This window comes from Microcaecilia unicolor, chromosome 10, assembly GCF_901765095.1.
Source record: "Microcaecilia unicolor chromosome 10, aMicUni1.1, whole genome shotgun sequence".
Taxonomy (NCBI): Eukaryota; Metazoa; Chordata; class Amphibia; order Gymnophiona; family Siphonopidae; genus Microcaecilia; species Microcaecilia unicolor.
In genome coordinates, this window is record NC_044040.1 from 13,573,955 (window position 1) to 13,597,817 (window position 23,863).

Consider the following 23,863-nt stretch of genomic DNA (forward strand, 5'->3'; position numbering starts at 1 on the left):
TACAGCGCTGCGTACGTCTAGTAGCGCTTTAGAAATCACAAGTAGTAGTAGTAGTATTTGAGATTCTGTATGGAATCTTGTTACTCTTTGGGATTCCGGAATCTTGCTATTCTTTGAGTTTCTGCATGGAATCTTGCTACTCTTTGGGATTCCGGAATCTTGGTACTCTTTGGGATTCCGGAATCTTGCTACTCTTTGTCCTTATCCCTTATTTGTCTGTCCTAATTAGATTGTAAGCTCTGTCGAGCAGGGACTGCCTCTTCATGTTCAAGTGTACAGTGCTGCGTACGTCTAGTAGCGCTATAGAAATGATAAGTAGTAGTAGTAGACTTTGGGATTCCGGAATCTTGCTGCTCTTTGGGATTCCGGAATCTTGCTACTCCTTGGGATTCCAGAATCTTGCTACTCTTTGTCTTTATCCCTTATTTGTCCTGTCTGTCCTAATTAGATTGTAAGCTCTGTCGAGCAGGGACTGTCTCTTCATGTTCAAGTGTACAGCGCTGCGTACGTCTAGTAGCGCTATAGAAATGATAAGTAGTAGTAGTAGTAGTAGAGAGGACGAAGGCCTAGCTACATAGCAGGATGACTATCTACTAGGATGTAGCTAGAATATTTTCATTTTGTGTCATTTCCAGGGATGTTTGTTTGTTTTTGTCTTTCTTTTTTTTATCATTCTGTTCTCACGGGAGCAATGTCGGTAAGAGTGTACACTCTTTCAAAAGAATATGATTATTTGTGAAGAATTCACACTATTCAAGAAGACTGTGAATTCTCTCCCATTAATTGCACATGCACGATGGTTTGGGTATGTATGCACTATCGGGAAAGAGTGCACACTCTTTGCGAAATATGCTTTTTCAGAGGAGCATGAACTATTGCCGGCATGAAATTTCGTGGTTATTTTCTGCTCGTTTTCATTTGCCCATGCTTGAATGTCATGGGATATGATGTTGGCACTTCCAATGTCGTTTCAAATGAATGCACACGCCTACTATTTACTTTCAGATGTGAAGTAACGGTAATTAGGATTAGCAGGAACATACACCTCAAGGAACCAGGGCATCAACGCTTCTTGTGTTGCCGGGTGTTTAGAGGATTTGATTTTTCTGAGCTTTCTATAAACAGACACGGCTCCAGCTGTTTGAGTTTGCACTGACGTATAAGTGAGTCCTGACATTCAAGGCAAGCAGAGTGGCGCTTGATTGTACAAAAGGATGCCTACTTTATCTCAGATGATGCTTCCATGAGTTACATTAGGGTCCACTTTGCTGCTCTTCTGCTTGCAAACTAAGCAAAACCAGTTTGGCGCATCCTGTTACGCTCCATGCAAAGGGTTAACTACAAGGCAGACTGGTCCCGGTCATGGGTATAAAGTCCCTTATTTACAATTCCAAAGCTGAAAGACAGGGCCGGCCATCGGGGACAACTACGCTCTACTACTGTCCAATGGGCAACTCCCCCCCACCCTTCCCTTTCTATTTTTCAGCAGAATAAGCAAATCTCCAGCCTCTTGGCTCTAGTGCTTTCACTCACTACTGGTTCAGGTTTCCAGGGAACAGAGACAATTTACTGGAGAATGCGAAAGAAAAGAGGGAGGGAGGGAGAGAGGGGGGGGGGGGGAATGGGAGAGGGGGGATGTGAAGAAGCACAGACACAAATAGATGCGGTGGGTAATTTGATAAAGGTTTCTCTGCACGCAAAACCTGTTTTATTAATGGGATTTAACATAATTGTGTGACCGACTGTATGCATAAAAAGCACATACAGAAAACGAGGTTAATTCTACAAAGGGACACCTGTGCCTCATGGAATTTATTCTACTATTCTAGCACCTAGATTGTTAAAGGATGTACATAGACTATCGTATTGTATAATCTACATGCGTAAATGAACCCTATCCGAGCTCTGCTAAAACTCATCCCACTTGTAAAGTGCATGCTTAGTTAGAAAGAAACGGGTCAATTAGGCATGTGAATGACTAGAAATGCACCATTAGGATGCGTTACTGCCCCCTATGGAACCAGGCGACTTCTTATGAAATTACCCCCAAACGTTGAACCTCATTTTATGCAATCCGTGTGTAGCATTTCAAGGGGTGTAGTTTAGGTGACGCAGAGGCAGAATTGCAAGGTACATACAAATTTAATCATTTTTAAACATAAGTACACATTAAGATTAACTTTGCAGCAGTGTAAAAGCGTACAACAACATTTCCCAGATTCTGTAAATGGCGTAACAGGCTTAGCGCTATTCTACAAACCGCACCTAAAGTTAGCCGCGGTTTATAGCACAGTGCATAGAGCCAGGGTAGGCACAGCCAATTGTGTCGCTGAAAACCTGGTGTAAATATCCGTACCGCAATGGCATAGCTAGGTGGGGCCATGGGGGCCTGGGCCCCCCCCCCCAAATTTGCTCTGGGCCCCTGCCAGCTGAAGACTTTGTGCAGCGCTGGTCTGCGGCAGCGCTGCATTGCCTGCCCTGCTCTCTCTTCCTCTCACGTCCAGCACGCTCCTTTTAGTGGAGGAGCGTGCCAGACGTGAGGGGAAGAGAGAGTGAGTCACTTAAGTCGTGCTATATAGAATCTGGAGGTATGGGAGCAATTCTACAACTGGACACCTCCATGTAGGTGCCCAGAGGATAAGTTGTGGGGGCCTTTTCTATAAAAGCATATGGGCACCCTGATTGTAAGTAGCAGTGTAATTAAACTCTGGAATTCATTGCCAGAGAATGTAGTAAAAGCAGTTAGCTTAGCGGGGTTTAAAAAACGTTTGGCTCGCTTCCTAAAATAAAAATTCATAAGCCATTATTAAAATGGACTTGGGGAAAATCCACTACTTATTTCTAGCATAAGCAGCATAAAATGCATTGTACTGTTTTGGGATCTTTCCAATTGTGACCTGGATTGGCCACTGTTGGAAACAGGATACCGGGCTAGATCGACCTTCGGTCTGTCCCAGTATGGCAATACTTATGCACTTATGTACTAGTGTAAGCTGGTATGGGTTTGCCTTATATTAACGTTCCAGCAGTTACACCAGCCACAGACCTGGCATAAGTGCGGCCCTGTAAATGCAGCATGGATGAGCGTAACGTAAAGTTTTCTGTAAGCTAACTATGTCAGTGGAAGCCCTGTCTATGTCTATTGCCCCCCTTGCATTTATGCGCTATCCCACAGATTCTATAAAGGTCGCTTACATTTGGGCGTGCAAGGCAAATGTGCACCCAAATTAATTAGTTAACAAGCCAATTAGCACCAATTATTTGCAGTAATTTGAACTTAATGCAAACATCTGCCTGTGCGCAATTCTATAACGCTGAACGACCAAAGTGTCTCACGTGCAACCCCAAAGGGGCATGGTATAGGCGGATCCGCAGCATTCCAAATATTTAGGCGCAGTGTTGTAGAATTCTGGGGTTGCACAGCCAACTTGCACGTAAGGATTTACACCAGGTTTCAGCACGTGTAAATCCTCAAGCGCTACTGTCTATTTATTGTAGAACTTAACATACCGCCTTTACTGGCAAAAGGCCAAGGCGGTTTATGAAAGTAATCAAACCAAACAGTATAGAAAGGAACCGCAAATCAAGATAGGATAGAACATACATTCATACGTTGAAGTTACCGTACAAGTCGGACAGGGTAGAAGGAGGGGAGAAGAAGAGGATGGGGGGGGGGGGGCACCCAGATTCTATACACTGCTCCCTAAAAGGGTAGCAGCGTATGCATTTCAGTGGAAGCTTAAACGCATATGCCATTTATCTTACCTCCTGAGCAGCAGCTTGGGATGGTTTTTACTCTCCAGATTCTTGTCAATGAGATCAGACAGCAGTTGCTTGAGGACATCCGTCGCATACTCCAGCTTGCTTTGTAGCACAGTCATGATGAGCGAAGCCACGTTACCCCGGTCCCGCATGGAGAAGCTTCGCTGGGACTCCAGCGTGCGGATGAAGGACAGCAGGAATGCCTTATTGTTAATCATCTGTGCGAACAGCTTCAAGCCCTTTTCTACCCGCTCCTGTCTGTATCCGGGAACCTGTCACAGGAAGAAGGCGGTTCAATTATTCAGGAGGAAGAAGAAATGCAAACCTAATGCACAGTTCTAGCAGTGCTGCGTACGCCTTGTAGCGCTATAGAAATGCTAAATAGTAATAGTAGTAGTAGTAGTATAGCAGACCCTACAATCCCGATTTCCACAGTGCCAACCTGGATGCGCACTCTAGTCTGTGCTCTGTAAAGGAAGTTGAAAATCTGCTTGGCCTGGTAGCTCTGAGATCATAATGTAGTCTGCAAAACATTTTAGCCTTGGTTCCTGTTTTATATAAAATTATAGCATTACATTTATATTACATTCTGAGGCTTATTTTCATAGACTTACAAAGTTTCACAGGTTACTATGTAACTTTGTAAAATTAAAGGCTTTTAAAATATGCTTCTATGGGTCTTACAGTCATATTGGACTTTTTTTCTGCAATAATGGAACATTGTAAACAGCGGCGTAGCGAGGCCGGCTGACGCCCGGGGCGGGTCGCTGCTGCGCACCCCCCCCCCCCCCCCGGGTGCAGCATGGCGCACCCCCCCTTCGGCGCGCGCACCCCCCCCCCGGAGTACATCATTACCGCTGGTGCTCCGCCCCACCGAGTGCACGTTGTCTCTGGGAGCTGCGTCGGCTCCATTGGTTCCCTGCTCTCTCTGCCCCGGAACAGGAAGTAACCTGTTCTGGGGCAGAGAAAGCAGGTAACCAGCGGCGCCAACACCCCCCCAGCGTGTGCACCCGGGGCGGACCGCCCCACCGCCCCCCCCCCCCTTCCTATGCCACTGATTGTAAAAATGTCCAGGGCAAAAACACAGGACGCTTTTTGGCTAGTCCTGTTTCAGTAATGACTAAGGTCCAAAAAGGTGCCTAAACTCATCAGATGACCATTGGAGGGATAAAGGGCATGACCCCCCCCTTAATCCCCCAGTGGTCACTGACATCCTCACACCCCCCTAAGAGGTGAAAGTGACAGTACATGCCAGACTGTATGACAGCTTCGCATATAATGGTCATTCCTCTTACAGCAGCAAGCAGATCTCTGGAGTAGCCTAGTGGTCAGTGCAGTGGACGGTAGAGAAGGGGACACAGGTCCATATCTCACTCTAACTGGTACACGTGTGGTGTAAAGAGTGAGCGCCTCCCCCAACCACAAAATGCCTACTGAGCCCACATACTGAACCACCTGCAGGCATAAGGGCTAATGAAGTGAAGTACAGTTGGGTACAGTGCATTTTTTGCTATTCCTGGAGGGCAAGTTACGGCAGACGAGGGCGGGACACAGGGAGGGAAGGCCCGAAGGGAGGTGATCTGCAGACTGCCGCTGCTGCGCTTCTTTCAAACAGAGCGCGGTCGAGGTGAGGCACTATGATTTCAATTCAGGGGCGCCCGGCCCAGTGGTGGATGGAGGGGGGTGGGTGGAGGGAACTGCCGTGCGGGGCCCCCCTTGGAGGCCCGGGAAATTTTGACCCCCCTGCCCCCCCTTTTGGCGGCCCTGCTTTCTACCACATTTTCTTGGTCTCGGACTGCATTTCTTGGTACTTGGACATCTCCTTTTTCGCCATAGGATTCACTGCTTGGGACGGACACCTCTACGATGCCGTTCTGATGGTTTTTGGGTTTTTTTTTAAGGCAGTGAATATATTCATGAGTACTTTTAGCAAGAAAATAGAGGGTTACAAAGCTGCAGACAGACTCATAGGGCCCCTTTTACCAAGCTGCGGCAAAAGGGAGCTGGCGCTGGTGTCGGAACGTGTTTAAACGCATGTCGAGGCCCCCTTTTACCCCAGCTGCTAAAAGGGATGGTCTCGCTTTCCTGTAGGAAATGGCCGGGCGGCAAGTAAAGCACTTGCGCGACCATTCTGGGGGAAGCCCTTACCGCCGCCCATTGAGGTGGCAGTAAGGGCTCCCATGCTAACCTGGCGGTAACCGGACAGCGCATGGCACTGCCTGATTACCGCCGGGTACAGTCCGGCACTACAAAAATAAATACATTTTTGTAGTGATGGAAATGATGGAACGGTAGGGGTGGGAAGTTCCGCCAGGTTGCTGCAGTAGCCTGGCAACACTTCTGTTATAGCGAGCAGTAAGTCCGCGTTGGGCTTACCGCCGCTTAGTAAAAGAAGCCCTCAAACAGCACCACCTATGAGACGCAGGCTGCTTTGAGTGCCGGATTCCCAGACCCTTCTGCAGCAGGTGACTTTCGTTGGCCTAAGAGCCTCAACCAACATTCCCCTTAACGAAGGAGCAGCTGGCATTCTCTCCCAGTACAAATGTAAACAAAACTCTATAACTGAAGTACTTATCTCCATGTGGTAGGTAACCAGAGGCACAATAGCCCAGGCATCCCTTCTGTCTCTTTACGTTAACACGCTATAGCGCACTTTGGCTCATAATCCTCTGTAAACCCAATACATTAGAAGCTTCCTCGTTCAACGTGATGGAACGAGCCTTCACTGCTCCAGTCTGCCAAGTAACACCTCTTTTGGCAGACGAGCAGACGGAACATCTGTGCTTGCTGAGATGTACCCTGTGGGTTCACAGCGTAGCCAAACGATTAGAAGTAAAACAATGAAACCTGGAGATATCTGTTCTCCTCTACTATCCACTGGTCCCCATGCAATCTTGAAAAAGTTTTCAGGCCGCCGGCGCCCAAGCTTAAAATGTAAACTGTTTGAGCCAAAGACTTTTTACCATGTAATTTGTCTCTTGATTAGCACTGCATATTGTTAGAATTATTATTATTGCGTTATTATGTAATATATTCTTTTTTAAATGCATTTCTTTGGGTCACACGTGCTAAGCGCTTTTGTTCACAGGCACAAAATGTAAAAATTAAAACCCTTCGGAACCTCTGGTTCTTAGGCAGTACAGTACATATGTCAGGCGCAAAAGCAATTTGGCTCATGTACATGTTGCAAGAATTCACCATAAAATGATTTATTTTATGATGAATTCTACCATGTAAAATGAGTTTATTTATTTATTGTATTTGTATCCCACATTTTCCCACCTATTTGCAGGCTCAATGTGGCTTACAGAGTTCTGTTATGACATTGTCATTCCAGGATGTCAAATACAATTAGTAATGTAAAAAGAAGAGAGTTGGGTGGGTAGGTCTAGAAGGTAGATTTTCTTGACTGGTTGGGTTGGCGAGGTAGTTTAGTAAGGCTATGGGTTTTCTTTGTAGGCCTTGTTGAAGAGATATGTCTTCAGGGATTTACGGAAGTTGGTTACTTCGTCAATAGATTTCAAGTCAATAGGTAATGCATTCCACAGCTGCGTGCTCATGTAAGCGAAGGAAGTGGCGTGTGTCAGTTTATATTTTAGTCCTTTGCAGCTGGGGAAGTGCAGACTGAGAAAGTTGCGGGATGTAAAATGAGTTTATCTTGTTGGGAAGACTGGATGGACCGTTCAGGTCTTTATCTGCCGTCATTGACTATGTTTCTATGATTTCTTTTTACATAATAGAAAATATTTTATTAAATGCTGGACGTCGCGGGCATTTTATACCTGAATGTTCAGCACGGAACTGTCCCCCGATACTGGTGCTGAATATTCAGGGATTGGGCAGCTGCTGGCACTTATCCAGGCACCATCGATATCCGAACCGGTGCCGGATAACTAAAGTAGAACTCAGGGGCGGACTGACAGTGGTCGAGGCTCCTGAGCAGTAAAGGTCATTGGGCCCCCCCTCCAGCCTCTGCCCGCCGCTCCACCGCTGTGCCGCTGCTCCCCTCCCACTCCGCCGCCCTCCCTGGTCCTACCTTGAAGGGCCTGGTGGTCTAGTGGCTTCTTCAGGGACAGGAAGAAAACCTCACTCTTTCCTGCCCACTACTGCTACTTTGCCTGGTGCCGGCGGCTACAAGTGTTTTTCAAAATGGCTGCCGAGACTTACAGCAGCAATCTCGAGGGTCTCGGCTGCCATTTTTAAAACATGGTAGCGCCAGCCCAGCTCATCATCATGCAGAGTAGCGGCAGAGGGCAGGAAAGAGAGTGGGATTCTTTCCTGCCCCCGCAGAACCTGCAAGGTAGGTCCGGGGAGGATTGCAGTGTGCTATGGCGGTGGCGGTGGATAACCGGGCAGAGCCTCTGGGCCCTCAGGCACTGCCCGGTTGCCCAAGTGGTCACTCCGCCCCTGGTAGAACTTCATTATAAGGGACTTCTGGGGACTTGTAAAAATCGTCCCTTATATCCAAACTGTGCATTAATGCAGTCGCCGACCCTTCATTCCCCTGTTTTAGCTTTTCTCTTTCCTGCCATACCCGATTTATTGTTTGTTTTGCAAGGTTAAGTCTGGCACATAAGACTGACTGTTTTCAATGTCATTGTTTATTTTTTTTTAATTCTTTATTTATTGTTTTAAATTATAATTAACAAGGACACCCTTGTAACAGAAATACAGGCAGGTAATAATACAATAACACTCTAAGCATTTGCAGTCAATCATTTAAGCGAAAATTAAGAAGAAAAACAGAAAGATTAGAGTTCAATCATTCCATTAGCAGAATATTATATTCCTTTTCTTAGACCCCAAATTATTGGTGGGGGGAAAATAACGAATTAGAGAAGTATTCTAGTAGATAATTAAACTATAAGAAAAGACTGCGTAATCTCCAGGTTATACATTATTTCAGTTGTTTCAGTGCTATAAACGATTTCAGTTGTTCTGGTGAAAAGAAAGCGTATTTAGTTTGACCTAATTTTACTACACATTTGCAAGGATATACAAGAAAAAAGGAACCCCCCCCCCCCCAATGTCTATTGTCTAATGTCATTGTTTATAACGATTTTTGCTTCCAAATCTAGCGCAGTTCGTTAATGTTTGTCAGACATCGTTCTATACACGGCTGAATTAGGAAAAGCCATCGGTCAGTTCATTCGTAGTGTAACTGCCGTGTCAGTCTCATATATACATGGTTCAATGAAGACTTGGGACTGTATAAAATGGTCTCTTGTAACCGGAAGTCCACTATAACCGAGTCCACTATAACCAAACTGAAATACATGGGCTATCCTATTCTCTCAGCCGGGACTAAAAAATTAGTCCACTATAGCCAACTGGCTCTTATATGTGGGTCCCTTATAATAAAGTTCTATCTGCCGTCATCTACTATGTTACTATATTATGTTACCTGAAGAAGTGAAGGACAGCTTTTTTGCTGTCCAAAATAAAGTTACCTGGTTAGTGGATTGAAGATCGCTGCTAATCAGGTAACTCCCAGACTGCCCCAACACTAACCGAGGTCTATAAAATCGGACTGACCGTTCACTTGTCTATTAGATTGTAAGCTCTTTGAGCAGGGACTGTTCCTCTATGTTAAATTGTACAGCGCTGCGTAACCCTAGTAGCGCTTTAGAAATGTTAAGTAGTAGTAGTAGAGTGGAGTGGATTGGGTAGATGTGAATCGCTTGTTTACTCTTTCCAAAAATACTAAGACTAGGGGGCAGGCAATGAAGCTACAAAGTAGTAAATTTAAAATGAATCCGAGAAAATATTTATTCACTGTACTCTGGAATTCGTTGCCAGAGAATGTAGTAAAAGCCGTTAGCTTAGCGGGGTTTAAAAAAGGTCTGGATAGCTTCCTAAAAGAAAAGTCCATAAGCCATTATTAAGATGGACTTGGGGAAAATCCATTGCTTATTTCTATGATAAGCAGCATAAAATATATTGTACTGTTTTGGGATCTTGCCAGGTATTTGTAACCTGGATTGGCCACCACTGGAAACAGGATGCTGGGATTGATAGACCTTCGGTCTGTCCCAGTATGGCAACGCTTATATTCCTATGCACTGAGGCAGTCTGAGCACACATTCAGTGGCACTAGCCAGTTAAGTGTCACTAAACATCCGGGCAGGACCCGGTCAGTGTGCATTAACAGAACAGGGGTCACTCCTACCCACTTGATTCACACTGAATAATAATACTATGAATTTCATTGTCTTCTTTATTAACCCAATATTTTCGACATGTGCTCAGGTATTTACAGCCTCCTCGTGCTTTGTGTTCAGAGTAGACACAATGGCTTTATCTACCAGGTAATTTGGAAGTCCATTATGCAATAACAAGAAGAAAAACTGCATTTTCAATAAGAGGTCCAATGTCATGTTTGTTTAAGGAATATTAGACAGGCTTATTTTCGAAAGAGAAAGACGCCCATATTTCGACCCAAATCGGGAGATGGGCGCCTTTCTCCCGTGGGCACCCAAATCGGTATAATCGAAAGCCGATTTTGGGCGCCTCCAACTGCAGTCTGTCGCAGGAACGAATAAAGTTGATGGGGGCGTGTCAGAGGCATGGTGAAGGCGGGACTGGGGCGTGTTTATCGACCGAGGAGAGATGGGCGCGCTCGGCCAATAATGGAAAAAAGAAGGGCGGCAGAAGCGAGAATTTGGGCCGCTTTTTTTGGACCCTTTTTTTTCACGAACAAGTCCCCAAAAAGTGCCCCAACTGTCCAGATGACCACCGTAGGGAATCGGGGATGACCTCCCGACTCCCCCAGTGGTCACTAACCCCCTCCCACAAAAAAAAAAGAACGTTAAAAACTTTTTTTTCCAGCCTGTATGCCAGCCTCAAATGTCATACCCAGCTCCATCACAGCCGTATGCAGGTCCCTGGAGCAGTTGTTAGTGGGTGCAGTGCACTTCACCCAGGTGCCTTTTTAAAAAAGTTTTCTGAGACCTTACCACCAGCCATTGACCTAGTGGTAAAGTCTCACGCGATAACCAGGCAATAATGTCCTACGCGCATCAAATGACACTTGGCACGCGTCCTATATGTGCGTCCGAAAATAAAAATGATTTTTCGGGCGTGTTCCAAAAATGAAATTGCCGCAAGAGCCACGTGGTAGTCTGGCGGTAACTCCATTTTGTCACGCGTTGGGCGCACGTAGACGCTTACGCGGCTTACTTAAAGGGCCCCTTTGATCTTCAGTTGACTGTCTTTGCTACATTCGGCACACTGCAACTGTTATCGTAAAAAAAAGCAACAGAAAATCGAAATGTCAAAACTACATAAGCACTGCCACGCTGGGAAAAGACCAAAGGTCCATCAAGTCCAGCACTCTGTCTCTCTCTGACAGCGGCCAATCCAGGCCCCAAGAACCCGGCAAAACCCCAAAATTTAATAAAGATCAATGAACTTTTCCTTCAGGAATCTGTCCAGACCCCCTTTGAACTCAGCAAGGCCAGTTGCCGTCACTACCTTCTCCGGCAATGAGTTCCAGCGTCTAACTACGCGCTGAGTAAAGAAAAACTTTCTCCAATTTGTTTTAAACCTACCACATTCTAATTTCATCTTGTGTCCCCTAGTTCTATTATTGTTAGAAAGCGTAAGCAAACGCTTCACATCTGTCTGCTCTACCCCACTCATTATTTTGTAGACCTCTATCATATCACCCTCAGCTGCCTTTTCTCCAGGCTGTCCTAGCCGTCTTAACCTCTCCTCATAGGGTAGTCGTCCCATCCCTTTTATCATTTTTGTCGCCCTTCTCTGCACCTTCTCCAATTCCTTTATATCTTTTTTGAGATGAGGCGACCAGAACTGAACACAATACTCCAGGTGCGGTCGCTCCATGGAGCGATATAACGGCATTATAACATCCTCATGCTTGTTTTCCATCCCTTTTCTAATAATACTCAACATTCTGTTGAGTTGATAGTGAATTGGAGCCTCCAGTTACCTTCCAGATATTTATCGTCTATAATCTTGGCATTTCCCAGTAACTCTGGTAAATGCTTTCTTTTCTTTTTTTTTAATAATTGTCTTGCTGCAAAAGTGTACTTGTTAATTTTCTAACAGACAGCACACAAATGCACTGGCAAAGTTAACAATTACTCCGAACTTATTTGCTGAATGTTTAATACTGCCTAGCTCCAGGCTAGTGCACATCAGCAAAACCTGATTTCTGCCGGCGCCTGGTAGCAGTTAATTAGGAAATCTGGAAACGAAAGCGGTATGTAACCTGCTCAGAACAGAAATTGCAATGTGCACTTTTTTTTTCCCAGCAATTAACTTCTAAGGGGTTCCTACTATGAAAACAGTGGGGAGGGGTTTTTTTTGTTACTAATTACTTACTTCCAATTAGGCACAACAGTCTGTAGGAGAACCACATTCTTTCCAAGAAAGGTCACAATGAAAGCAATAAATAAATACCAAATATGTTTGATGACCATCAAAATCAAACAGGTTTTTTTTTTGTCAGTTTTACACTGCATCTCAAAGTCTGGTATCATCCTCGTCTCACTGGTGAGACCTGCTGTTTCACTAAAGGAGAGGAGATATTATATTCTAGGGCAGTGACGACGCTTCAAGAGCCACCATCAGATCCTAACCTAGGGTCCCTTTCACAAAGGCGCGCTGAAAAATGGCCTGCGGTAGTGTAGGCGCGTGTTTTGGGCACGCACAGATCCATTTTTCAGTGCACCTGTAAAAAATGCCTGTTTAAAATTTTTTGCTGAAAATGGAGGAGCGGCAAAATGAAAATTGCTGCATGTCCATTTTGGGGCTGAGAACGTACCGCCATCCATTGACCTAGCGGTAAAGACTCATGCGATAACATAAGTAATGCCATACTGGGAAAAGACTAAAGGCCCATCGAGCCCAGCATCCTGTCCCCGACAGCGGCCAATCCAGGTCAAGGGCACCTGGCAAGCTACCCAAACGTACAAACATTTTACATATGTTATTCCCGAAATTGTGGATTTTTCCCAAGTCCATTTAGTAGTGGTCTATAGACTTGCCCTTTAGGAAACCGTCCAAACCCTTTTTAAACTCTGCCAAGCTAACCACCTTCACCACGCTCTCCGGCAACAAATTCCAGAGTTTAATTATGCGTTGGGTGAAGAAATATTTTCTCCTATTTGTTTTAAATGTACTACACTGTAGTTTCATCGCATGCCCCTTAGTCCTAGTATTTTTGGAAAGCGTGAACAGACGCTTCACATCCACCTGTTCCACTCCACTCATTATTTTATATACCTCTATCATGTCTCCCCTCAGCCGTCTCTTCTCCAAGCTGAAAAGCCCTAGCCTCCTTAGTCTTTTTTTTATAGGGAAGTCGTCTCATCCCCGCTATCATTTTCGTTGCCCTTCGCTGTGGAGAGTAGGTGTGCCTGTGCTAATCGGGTAGTGTAGACACCTTACTACGCGCTACCCGATTAGCGCAGGGGTAGCAATGGCCATGCGCTAATGGGGAAATCAGCACATGGCCATCACAAAAAACCTCACAAGCATGGCCATTTTACTGGCACGCTAAAAGTGGCCACAGCGCAAGGAAAACTGATGCAGTGACCACAGTGCCGGCCACTTTTCATCATGCCTTGGCAAAAGGACCCCAAAGTTAGGAGTATAAACCCTTTGAATATCATGCCTGAAGTAACTATTTTGGGACCCCACTTAGGACATATTTTATTTTCAAAAGTGTAGAAAAATCTCTTAAATGAGAGACGAAATTAACAACCTGCAGAATCCATCACATAGTACCAAAAAAAAAAAAGTGAGATAGTATTTTAATTTTCTTCTACCTCTAGAGGCATGAAATCCGCGAACGTTCTAAACCGTGAACACGATTAAGGGACTCTCCTTTCCCTGCCAAACACAGGCGCAAGTACAGTGTGTGGTTGAGATGATTAGGAGAGAAAAAAAATATTGTTTCTTTTTACCTCCAAGTCCCTTAAAACAGGATGGTCCTCAATTCCCGGAAAGAGAACTCTCATGGTGTAGGTTCGGTAATCCAGGAAGGGGATCCCAGCTCCATCCAAGTCACTTGTGAGCTCGTGAATGTCAGTCTGAAGCTCTGCAAAGGCTGAAACAAAAAAAAGAAAAGAGAACCTCACAGTGAAACTATAACAGAAGGAATACTTCAATATCATTACGAATAACAATAAGACAATGATCTTCAGTGGGAGAGGGGGAACTGACAACTAAGAAAGGGCAATGAATAAATCACTTGTTTTGTGGCAAGCCTCCAAGCTTAATCCCCTAGATTACATAAATACATAAGTATTGCCATACTGGGACAGACCGAAGGTCCATCAAGCCCAGCATTCTGTTTCCAACAGTGGCCAATCCAGGTCACAAGTACCTGGCAAGATCCCCAAAAAGTTCAATACATTTTATGCTGCTTATCCCAGAAATAAGCAGTGGATTTTCCCCAAGTCTATTTTAATAATGGTTTATGGACTTTTCCTTTAGGAAGCCATCCAAACCTTTTTTTTAAACCTCGCTAAGCTAACCGCCTTTACCACATTCTCTGTCAATGAATTCCAGAGTTTAATTACACGTTGATTGAAGAAAATTTTTTTCTGATTCATTTTAAATGTTCTACTTTGTAGCTTCATCGCGTGCCCCCTAGTCCTAGTATCTTTGGAAAGAGTAAACAAGTGATTCACGTCTACCCCTTCCACTCCACTCGTTATTTTATAGACCTCTATCATATCTCCCCTCAGCCATCTTTTCTCCAAGCTGAAGAGCCCTAGCCCTTCAGCCTTTCCTCATAGGGAAGTCGTCCCAACCTCTTTATCATTTTCGTCGCCCTTCTATATACAGTGCACAGATTTGCGTGCACAGATTTGAACGTGCCCAAGCTGCGTGTGCATTAAATTCAGTAACAAGCCCTTAACTATCAATAATTGGCATTCATTACGTTTGCGTCTGGCTGCTATTCTATAAGGCACGGCGCCTAACTCTACTAATGCGGAACTCAAAAGGGGAAGTGGCCATGAGCGTGTCAGGGCCATTCTGAAAAGTTGCCCACCTAGTTATAGAATATGGCCTCAGCGCACCTAACCTGGGCACCAGCATTTACACCAGGTTTCAGCAGGCATAAATCTGGCACCTAAAGTTAGGCGCGGGAATCGCCACTAAATGTGATTCTATAAAGGGTGAGATTATTTCCGGCACCAAATTTTGAGTGCCATTTATAGAATTTCCTCCTATCTGTGTCGATCGGTAATCTGAAATTTGTCTGCCCTCAATGTGAGTAAATGTCTGTACATTTTTCCACAATATGTGGACTTCTAGGGGCCCTTTTACAGAGTGGCACAGTAGCGTAGCCAGAGTTTAATTTTTAGATGGGCCTGGAGGTGGACTGGGTGGCCACAGGCCTCGCATTTCCTCTCCACCCACTACCACCCCCCCCCCCCCCCCGCCTACCGCCGCATTTCCTCTCCATCCGCTCCCCCCCCCCCCCCCCGTGACAGCCCCCTGCACATGGTCAGTTCTGGTCATTTTTACTGACCTGAAGCGCCGTTCTCCTTCCAGCACCGGCGAGTCCCATAGCCAGCCTTCTGCCAGCGCGCATCGTCGGAGCCTCTTCTCAGGCACGTCCCGCCTACTCTGCAACTTCCTGTTTTCCACAAAGGTGGGACGCAGGAAGTTGCAGAGTAGGTGGGACGTGCCTGAGAAGAGGCCCCGACGACGCACGCTGGCAAAAGGCTGGCTATGGGAATCGCCGGTGCTGGAGGGAGAACGGTGCTTCAGGGCAGTAAAAGTGAGCAGACCACGCGGACGGGGAGAGCGGGCAGAAGAGGCCGGGCAGGTCTGGAGCAAAAGTGGCTGGGCCTGGGCCCGTCCAGGCCCACCCGTGGCTACGCCCCTGGAGTGGTGGTAAGCTTACAGCTCGCTCTTCCGGGACTACCACCGGCCCAACATGGCCACCAGCGGTAGTCCCGCCCCAAGCGCATGCCATTTCTGGGGGATAAAGAAACCCCCCGGAAATGGCTGGCTTGGCAATAACCTGGTGGTAATCGGGCATCGCCACGTAATACCCAGTTACCGCCAGGTTAGCGCAAGAGCTCTTATTGCCACCTCAGTGGGTGGTGGTATGGGCTCCCCGACGCATGGCCATGCGGTAAGAGTTCTCTTTCAGCGTGGCCATGTGTGTGAGGGCTTTTTTACCTACTGTGCTAAAAAAAGGCCCTGGTGCATGGGAAAAACGGCCCCCCGCCATTAGCGCAGGGCCTTTTTTCCCGCAGCTTGGTAAAAGGACCCCCTAGAGAGCAAGTCTTCCTGGGGAACATTTAGGTCAGGAAACAAAACGTTATGTGCATTTTCAACACTCTGTGCACACTTTTCAAGTTATACCAAATGGAACGAAAAAAAAAAAAAACAGGTGCAAGCAATCGTGAAGACTTTGTAATGGTTACAATTTCGGTCAAGAGCGTGCGTACACTTTCACTTAAAGTACGGACCACGTTCAAAATCTGTACGATTGTTCATAAAATTATTGACGGAGACGCCCCGTCCTACATGCTTGGCCTTGTGGACCTTCCATCCAGAAATGCTAAAAGATCTGCCCGCACTTTTCTCAGTCTTCACTTCCCTAACTGTAGAGGATTAAAATACAAACTAACTCACGCATCCAGCTTTTCATACATAAGTACGCAGACGTGGAATACACTTCCAAACCATTTGAAAACAATTAACGAAATAACGAGCTTTCCTAAATCACTGAAAACCTATCTCTTCACCAAAGCTTACCATGAGAACCCATAACTAACCACAACACTTCATCACTCCTCCCTTACTATAACTGCCTTCTTCCCACAATTGCTTGATTCGATCGACCGTTAGCCTTGTTACTCTTAATATATTTGTAACACCAATTGTATCTCTTTACCCTGAAATGGCGTTGCCATAACAGGTCTTTGTAAGCCACATTGAGCCTGCAATTAGGTGGGAAAATGTGGGATACAAGTGCAATAAATAAATAAATAGAATAAAATATAAATTGTTTCTGCAGCCTGCTGGAAAAAAAGAACGAATGTTTCTTGTGCCAATACAGACAGTTTGAAAAGTGCCTCCTTAGGGGAAAACAGCTTTATATACAAGAAACAGGTATTAATAAAACTCTATAGGCTATACAAGAGTAAAAATATACGCTTAACAACTAGAAGTGTGCATTTGTTTGAAATGACAAAGGAAATGTTTTCTCGAGTGCCATTAATAGTCTGCAATCTTTTGAAAGTAGAGGAGTGTGGTAGCCGTGTTAGTCCACTCTTAAGGTTATCAATAGAAATCAAACAAAATAAAACATGGAAAAGAAAATAAGATGATACCTTTTTTATTGGACATAACTTAATACATTTCTTGATTAGCTTTCGAAGGTTGCCCTTCTTCTACATGGAATCTTGCTACTCTTTAGGATTCTACATGGAATCTTGCTAGTCTTTGAGATTCTACTTGGAATGTTGCTACTCTTTGGGGTTCTACATGGAATCTTGCTACTCTTTGGGATTCTACATGGAATGTTGCTACTCTTTGGGGTTCTACATGTTAAATAGAGAGGTGTGGTAGCCGTGTTAGTCCACTCTTAAGGTTATCAATAGAAATCAAACAAAATAAAACATGGAAAATAAAATAAGATGATACCTTTTTTATTGGACATAACTTAATACATTTCTTGATTAGCTTTCGAAGATTGCCCTTCTTCTACATGGAATGTTGCTACTCTTTGGGATTCTACATGGAATGTTGCTACTCTTTGGGATTCTACATGGAATCTTGCTAGTCTTTGAGATTCTACTTGGAATGTTGCTACTCTTTGGGGTTCTACATGGAATGTTGCTACTCTTTGGGGTTCTACATGTTAAATAGAGAGGTGTGGTAGCCGTGTTAGTCCACTCTTAAGGTTATCAATAGAAATCAAACAAAATAAAACATGGAAAATAAAATAAGATGATACCTTTTTTATTGGACATAACTTAATACATCTCTTGATTAGCTTTCGAAGGTTGCCCTTCTTCTACATGGAATGTTGCTACTCTTTGGGGTTCTACATGGAATGTTGCTACTCTTTGGGGTTCTACATGTTAAATAGAGAGGTGTGGTAGCCGTGTTAGTCCACTCTTAAGGTTATCAATAGAAATCAAACAAAATAAAACATGGAAAAGAAAATAAGATGATACCTTTTTTATTGGACATAACTTAATACATTTCTTGATTAGCTTTCGAAGGTTGCCCTTCTTCGTCATATCGGAAATAAGCTTATTTCCGATCTGACGAAGAAGGGCAACCTTCGAAAGCTAATCAAGAAATGTATAAAAAGGTATCATCTTATTTTCTTTTCCATGTTTTATTTTGTTTGATTTCTATTGACAATCTTTTGAAAGAGCGTGCACTTTTAACAAATTGCTCCTGTAACAAAAAAAAAATGTCACCCCCCCCCCCCCTCCAAACAAAATGAACACTCCTGTAAATGACAAGGAAACAACATGACATGAAAATCTTCGAGCTGCACACGCCTACTAATGACTTGGTGTAGGTAAATAGGGAAGGAAAGTGCCTATTTTTATAGATTTTGGAGGGTTTTTTTTTTTACTTTAATTTTTATTTATTTTTTAAACAACAGTACAATACTAATACAATCGCTTACATCACAAACAATCATAATTGAAATAGAAAGTCACTACTGTACTGATAGACTATTTTATAAAGACACCTAGATGACTACGGATCATTATAAACAAAACTAGCCCAAATCCTGACAAAATAGCATCTGGATAGTAAGATTCTGGGTATATTTGTTTACAGTAACGATCTTTAATTCTATTTTTCTTCCTTTCTATTTCATTTTACTTTTGATTTTTTTTTTTTACATTTTTATTTGTTTTGTTCTTGTTTCTATGTGATGGTTTTCTTTGATGTGCCCCTGAAGCAGACTCTTAGGCCGAAACAGGTCAAGCTTGTCATAACTGGATTTTTAACTCATATGTTTCACAATTGCTAGATCATTGGATATGGCTGACCTGATTATTACTAGCATGTATTTCTTCTGCATATTACCTTCCTTACGGGTTCTTACAAGGTACAAACTATTGGAATTTATTCGCGTCTTTTGTGCCACAGGTAACATTGATGGGTACCTTTTCTGGTGGAAACAAATATGTACGTCTGTGCAGAAAAGACACAAAAACTGAGTGGCGAATCCAAGACAAGTCAGAGGAGGGGTGAGGGAATACTAGGGGAAGTGGTGGTTTTCTGCTATTTATCTAGTAAATACTTATTCTACTACTACTACTACTTAACATTTCTAGAGTGCTACTAGGGTTACGCAGCGCTGTACAGTTTAACAAAGAAGGACAGTCCCTGCTCGAAGGAGCTTACAATCTAAAGGACGAAATGTCAAGTTGGGGCAGTCAAGATTTCCTGAATAGAGTTGTAGTGGTTAGGTGCCGAAGGCGACATTGAAGAGGTGGGCTTTGAGCAAGGATTTGAAGATGGGCAGGGAGGGGGCTTGGTGTATGGGCTCAGGGAGTTTATTCCAAGCATAGGGTGAGGCGAGGAAGAAAGGGCGTAGCCTGGAGTTGGCGGTGGTGGAGAAGGGTACTGAGAGGAGGGATTTGTCCTGTGAGCGGAGGTTACGGGTAGGAGCGTAAGGGGAGATGAGGGTAGAGAGGTAATGAGGGGCTGCAGATTGAGTGCATTTGTAGGTTAATAAGAGAAGCTTGAACTGTATGTGGTACCTGATCAGAAGCCAGTGAAGTGACTTGAGGAGAGGGGTGATATGAGCATATCGGTCTAGGAGGAAGATATGACGCGCAGCAGAGTACTGAACAGATTGAAGGGGGGATAGATGGTTAAGTGGGAGACCAGTGAGGAGTAGGTTGCAGTAGTCAAGGTGAGAGGCAATGAGAGAGGTAATGAGAGAGTGGATGAGAGTACGGGTGGTGTGCTCAGAGAGTTCTTTATTTGCACCACTTTATCGGTGTTTGGTTAAAACCTAAAAACCCAGATAAATCAGTTAAACTAGGTCTAGCTGTCTGTAGCTAAGCATCATTCACACACCCTCTTACCTTCTTTGCACTCCAGGGCAACTCGGGATTCCAAGTTATCCATCTGCATCTGTAGCCTCTTCAGGGTCAAGTCACTTTCACGGGATTTGCGCTTGTAGGCGATCAGCACAGCCACGATGAAAACAATGAGCAGCCCACCAGCTGCAGCGATGCTGACAATGGCAGGCAGGCTCAGGGGGCTGTCCGGAGTGATATAGACCATCCCTGGGGAGAATTCCATTCCACCTACTCGAGCCTGTGGGCAAACCAGAGTTGGACTGAACATTTTCCATTGATTTTTGATTCTCGCTGGTGTGACATCAAAAGCTTTTCTGACTGAGAAAGTTACTAAAAAGGATTCCTATCATTGCATGATGATACTTAAGGTCACACTTCACTTAGATTTTGCTGCACATCTTGGAAGCTGCCAGTATAGACTGTCAATAAATTACAGAGCTAGATTCCTGGAGACTAGAGGTTCTCAACTCAGTCCTCAAGACATACCCAACCAGTCAAGTTTTCAGGATATCCATAATGCATATGCATGAGATAAATGTATGCAAATCTATCTTATGCATACTAATTGTGGGTATCCTGAAAACCTAACTAGCTAGGTTTGCCCAGAGAACCACTGTCATAGGCCATTTGTGGTTGATTACAGGAAACTGACAATGGGCTCACATTCCTATTTTATTTAATATATCACCTATAAATAACATGTTTATTCATATATGATGGGGCTTGACCAACCAGGATTTGGTGAATGAAAATGCTTAATTTGAAAGATATTCTATCTCTTATTGGTAACCAATGTAGCTCATTTAAAAGAGGAGTGGCTTTGGCGAAGCAAGGAGATCTACATATAAGACAAGCAGCATAGATGGAATTGCAATAGTCGAATTTGGTGAGGACAAAGGATTGAACCAAAGTACAAAAGACAGATTTAGAGAAAAATGGTCTCAATCTCTTTAGCTTCCAAAGTGAGTGAAAAACTCAGTTGGCATTATGCTACCAAGCCTTTGACCTCCTTTCTGGTATTGTACATAACTTATACCAAGAAAGGGCATCTCCCTGGTACACCCTAATACTGCTCATGACAAGAGAAGACTGTCTCTTGGAACTCAAGGCATTCTGTTGCTCCAAATGATTTAAGTCTCTACCCATTGTATGAAATAATAGGACCTTCAGTTGGGTTTTGAAATCTCCCGTCCAGACTCTTACATTTCAGTAAATTTAAGGGACTGTCATAAATCAACAGGTGCCAATCTTTTGACAATCTTGTTTGCATCAGGGAATGATTTCCATTGTAGTCTGGGTATCTGCCAAATGTTTCAAGCTGCACTCGCCTTTCTACAAAATACTACAAATAAATACTTTTATAGTGTGACTAGTGGGCTCATTCTTGAAAGAGAAGGGCGCCCATCTTTCAACACAAATTGGGAGATGGGCGTCCTTCTCCCAGGGTCGCCCAAATCGGCGTAATCGAAAGCCAATTTTGGGCGCCCTCAACTTCTTTCCGTTGTGGGGACGACCAAAGTTCCCAGGGGTGTGTCGGAAGAGTAGCAAAGGTGGGACTGGGGCGTGCTTAACACATGGGCGTCCTCGGCCAATAATGGAAAAAAGAAGGGCGTCCCTGACGAACACTTGGATGACTTTATTTGGTCCTTTTTTTTTTTACGACCAAACCAGAAAAATGTGCCTTAAAAGACCAGATGACCACCGGAGGGAATCGAGGATGACCTCCCCCTACTCCCCCAGTGGTCACTAACACCCTCCCACTCTAAAAAGAAATTTAAAATATTTTTTCCAGCCTCTATGCCAGCCTCAAATATCATACCCAGCTCCATGACAGCAGTATGCAGGTCCCTGAAGACGTTTTAGTGGGTACTGCAGTGCACTTCAGGCAGGCGGACCCAGGCCCATCCCCCCCCACCTGTTAAACTTGTGGTGGTAAATGTGAGCCCTCCAAAACCCACCACAAACCCACTGTTCCCACATCTAGGTCCCCCCTTCATCCGTAAGGGCTATGGTAGTGGCGTACAGTTGTGGGGAGTGGGTTTGGGGGAGGGTATTGTGGGGCTCAGCACACACAGTAAGGGAGCTATGCAACTGGGAGCTTTTTCTGAAGTCCACTGCAGTGCCCTCTAGGGTGCCCGGTTGGTGTCCTGGCATGTCAAGGGGACTAGTGCACTACGAATGCAGGCTCCTCCCACAACCAAAGGGCTTGGATTTGGTCATTTCTGAGATGGGCATGCTCGGTTTCCATTATCGCCGAAAATTGGGGACGACCATCTCTAGGGACGACCATTTCTAAGGTCGACCTAAATGTGTAGATTTAGGCGTCCCCAACCATATTATCGAAACGAAAGATGGCCACCCATTTTGTTTCGATAATACAGGTTTCCCCGCCCCTTCGCGGGGACGTCCTGTGAAGACACCCTCAGGAAAACTTGGGCGCCCCGTTCGATTATGCCCCTCCATGTACACACGGCACTGTACAGAGACAGAGTTGAGACAAACAGACAAAGCAAGTAACCACCAACCCCTGGTAATATCTGGTGCATGATGAGTTTCAGCACTGCTATCTGGACAGCTTAGGATAACAATCCTGATAACTCCTGCTCTGCTCTCATTCTTCCCAATCGCCCTGGCACAATCCAGATAGCATTGGAGCTGTCTTCATTGATTTTCAGAGGCATTATACAGATAATGGTGCTGAATATCAATGTACTTATCCCTGGACAAGTGCTTTGAATATCAGACTGGTTCATGTTTACATGGATCCTTTTTGTGAGCGATACCAGTTTATAAAATGCAGACGTTTCATTTGACATATAAAAAAAAAACTCACTTCAAGACACGATCATTGATGAGGATTTAGGATTCCATCGTTTGATGATTGACAGCTGTTCCTTTATTAATATTCCTACAATGTACAGAAGTATTTGGAAACATAACCAAACTGCTTTAATGCCAATGTGGTGTCCTCTGTTCTTTCTTTGCAGCGATGGTTCTTAAATAATAGGCTTTGACATGCCTTCTCAGCATAAAATCCAAAGGGAAAACATGACAAACTCACTTCACAGGCACACAATCTGGTACCACTTAAACTAACTCTTTGCATCTGGAGAAAAAGGAACATTGGCAGAGGGCTTCAGACCACTCACTGGGCTTTGTCAGTCTGGTGAAAATATGCAAGAAGGTACAAAGACCATTGAAAAGAAAAGCTTTACGCTCCCGAGCCATCCCGAAGTGGGTCAGTTATCGTCCCCCATGAACCAGGGGAGGATGGAAGCCAGACGTGGAAACCATGGGGAATGTGCTGGCAGCTGTTCGTTCTTCCACTGAGGAGTCAGAGTTAATCTCTCTCAGCTGAGAAGCAGATGAATACCTGGATGGATGCACCGCTGTCACAGGTCTCAGCCATTTACTAAACACATTGTGACGTGCCCTTTAGGAGAGCAATTAATGGATCAACAGCTAATAGACAGCCAATCCAAAAATGTACTAATATTTATCCCTAACCTCCTACTGAAGAAAGAGTTTACTTCATCAGACGCAGAAAAAAACTACACAGTCAACAAAGTGGCAGTGGAACTGGGAATACCTTTCTTATACAGTAAAGACGATCACCCCAATGTTAAGCCCATGGTGCACAGTCTAAATCCAGCCCCAATAATCAGTGTTGGTATCTATCTGTGAACCAGCATTGATTATAGGGCTCTGGCCACTTCCCAGGTAGGTGCAATGGTCAGCCCGATACCCAATTACCTTAACCAGGTGGCGGGTTGAATTATTTTTGCAAATCCACCTCCTGAGCATCTCTCCTCCCAAATCCCCCAGCAAAGACCTCCAATAGGTCCCCTAGCACCCACCTGTAGGGCCCCCCTGACCTATATCAGGGGTTCCCTGGTGGACTAGGATTGTACGAGCAGCAGAAATTCCCAATCGCTCATGCTCCTGCCAGCTCAGGATACAAAACGATGGCTTTGTCTTTTAGCAATAGTCTCGTGGTGCTATTGCTAGGTTTCTGTAGAGATCATGGCTGCCATTTTGCA

General features: G+C 44.6%; 1 protein-coding gene across 1 annotated transcript in view; it reads right to left on the reverse strand.

The window, feature by feature from the left end:
* PLXNA4 (plexin A4) overlaps positions 1 to 23,863 on the reverse strand; it is a 944,413-nt gene that overhangs the window by 150,891 nt on the left and 769,659 nt on the right. Inside the window, 3 exon segments of the mRNA XM_030216701.1 lie at positions 3,766 to 4,034; positions 13,695 to 13,837; positions 19,827 to 20,061. Coding sequence (XP_030072561.1) covers positions 3,766 to 4,034; positions 13,695 to 13,837; positions 19,827 to 20,061 — 647 coding nt within the window.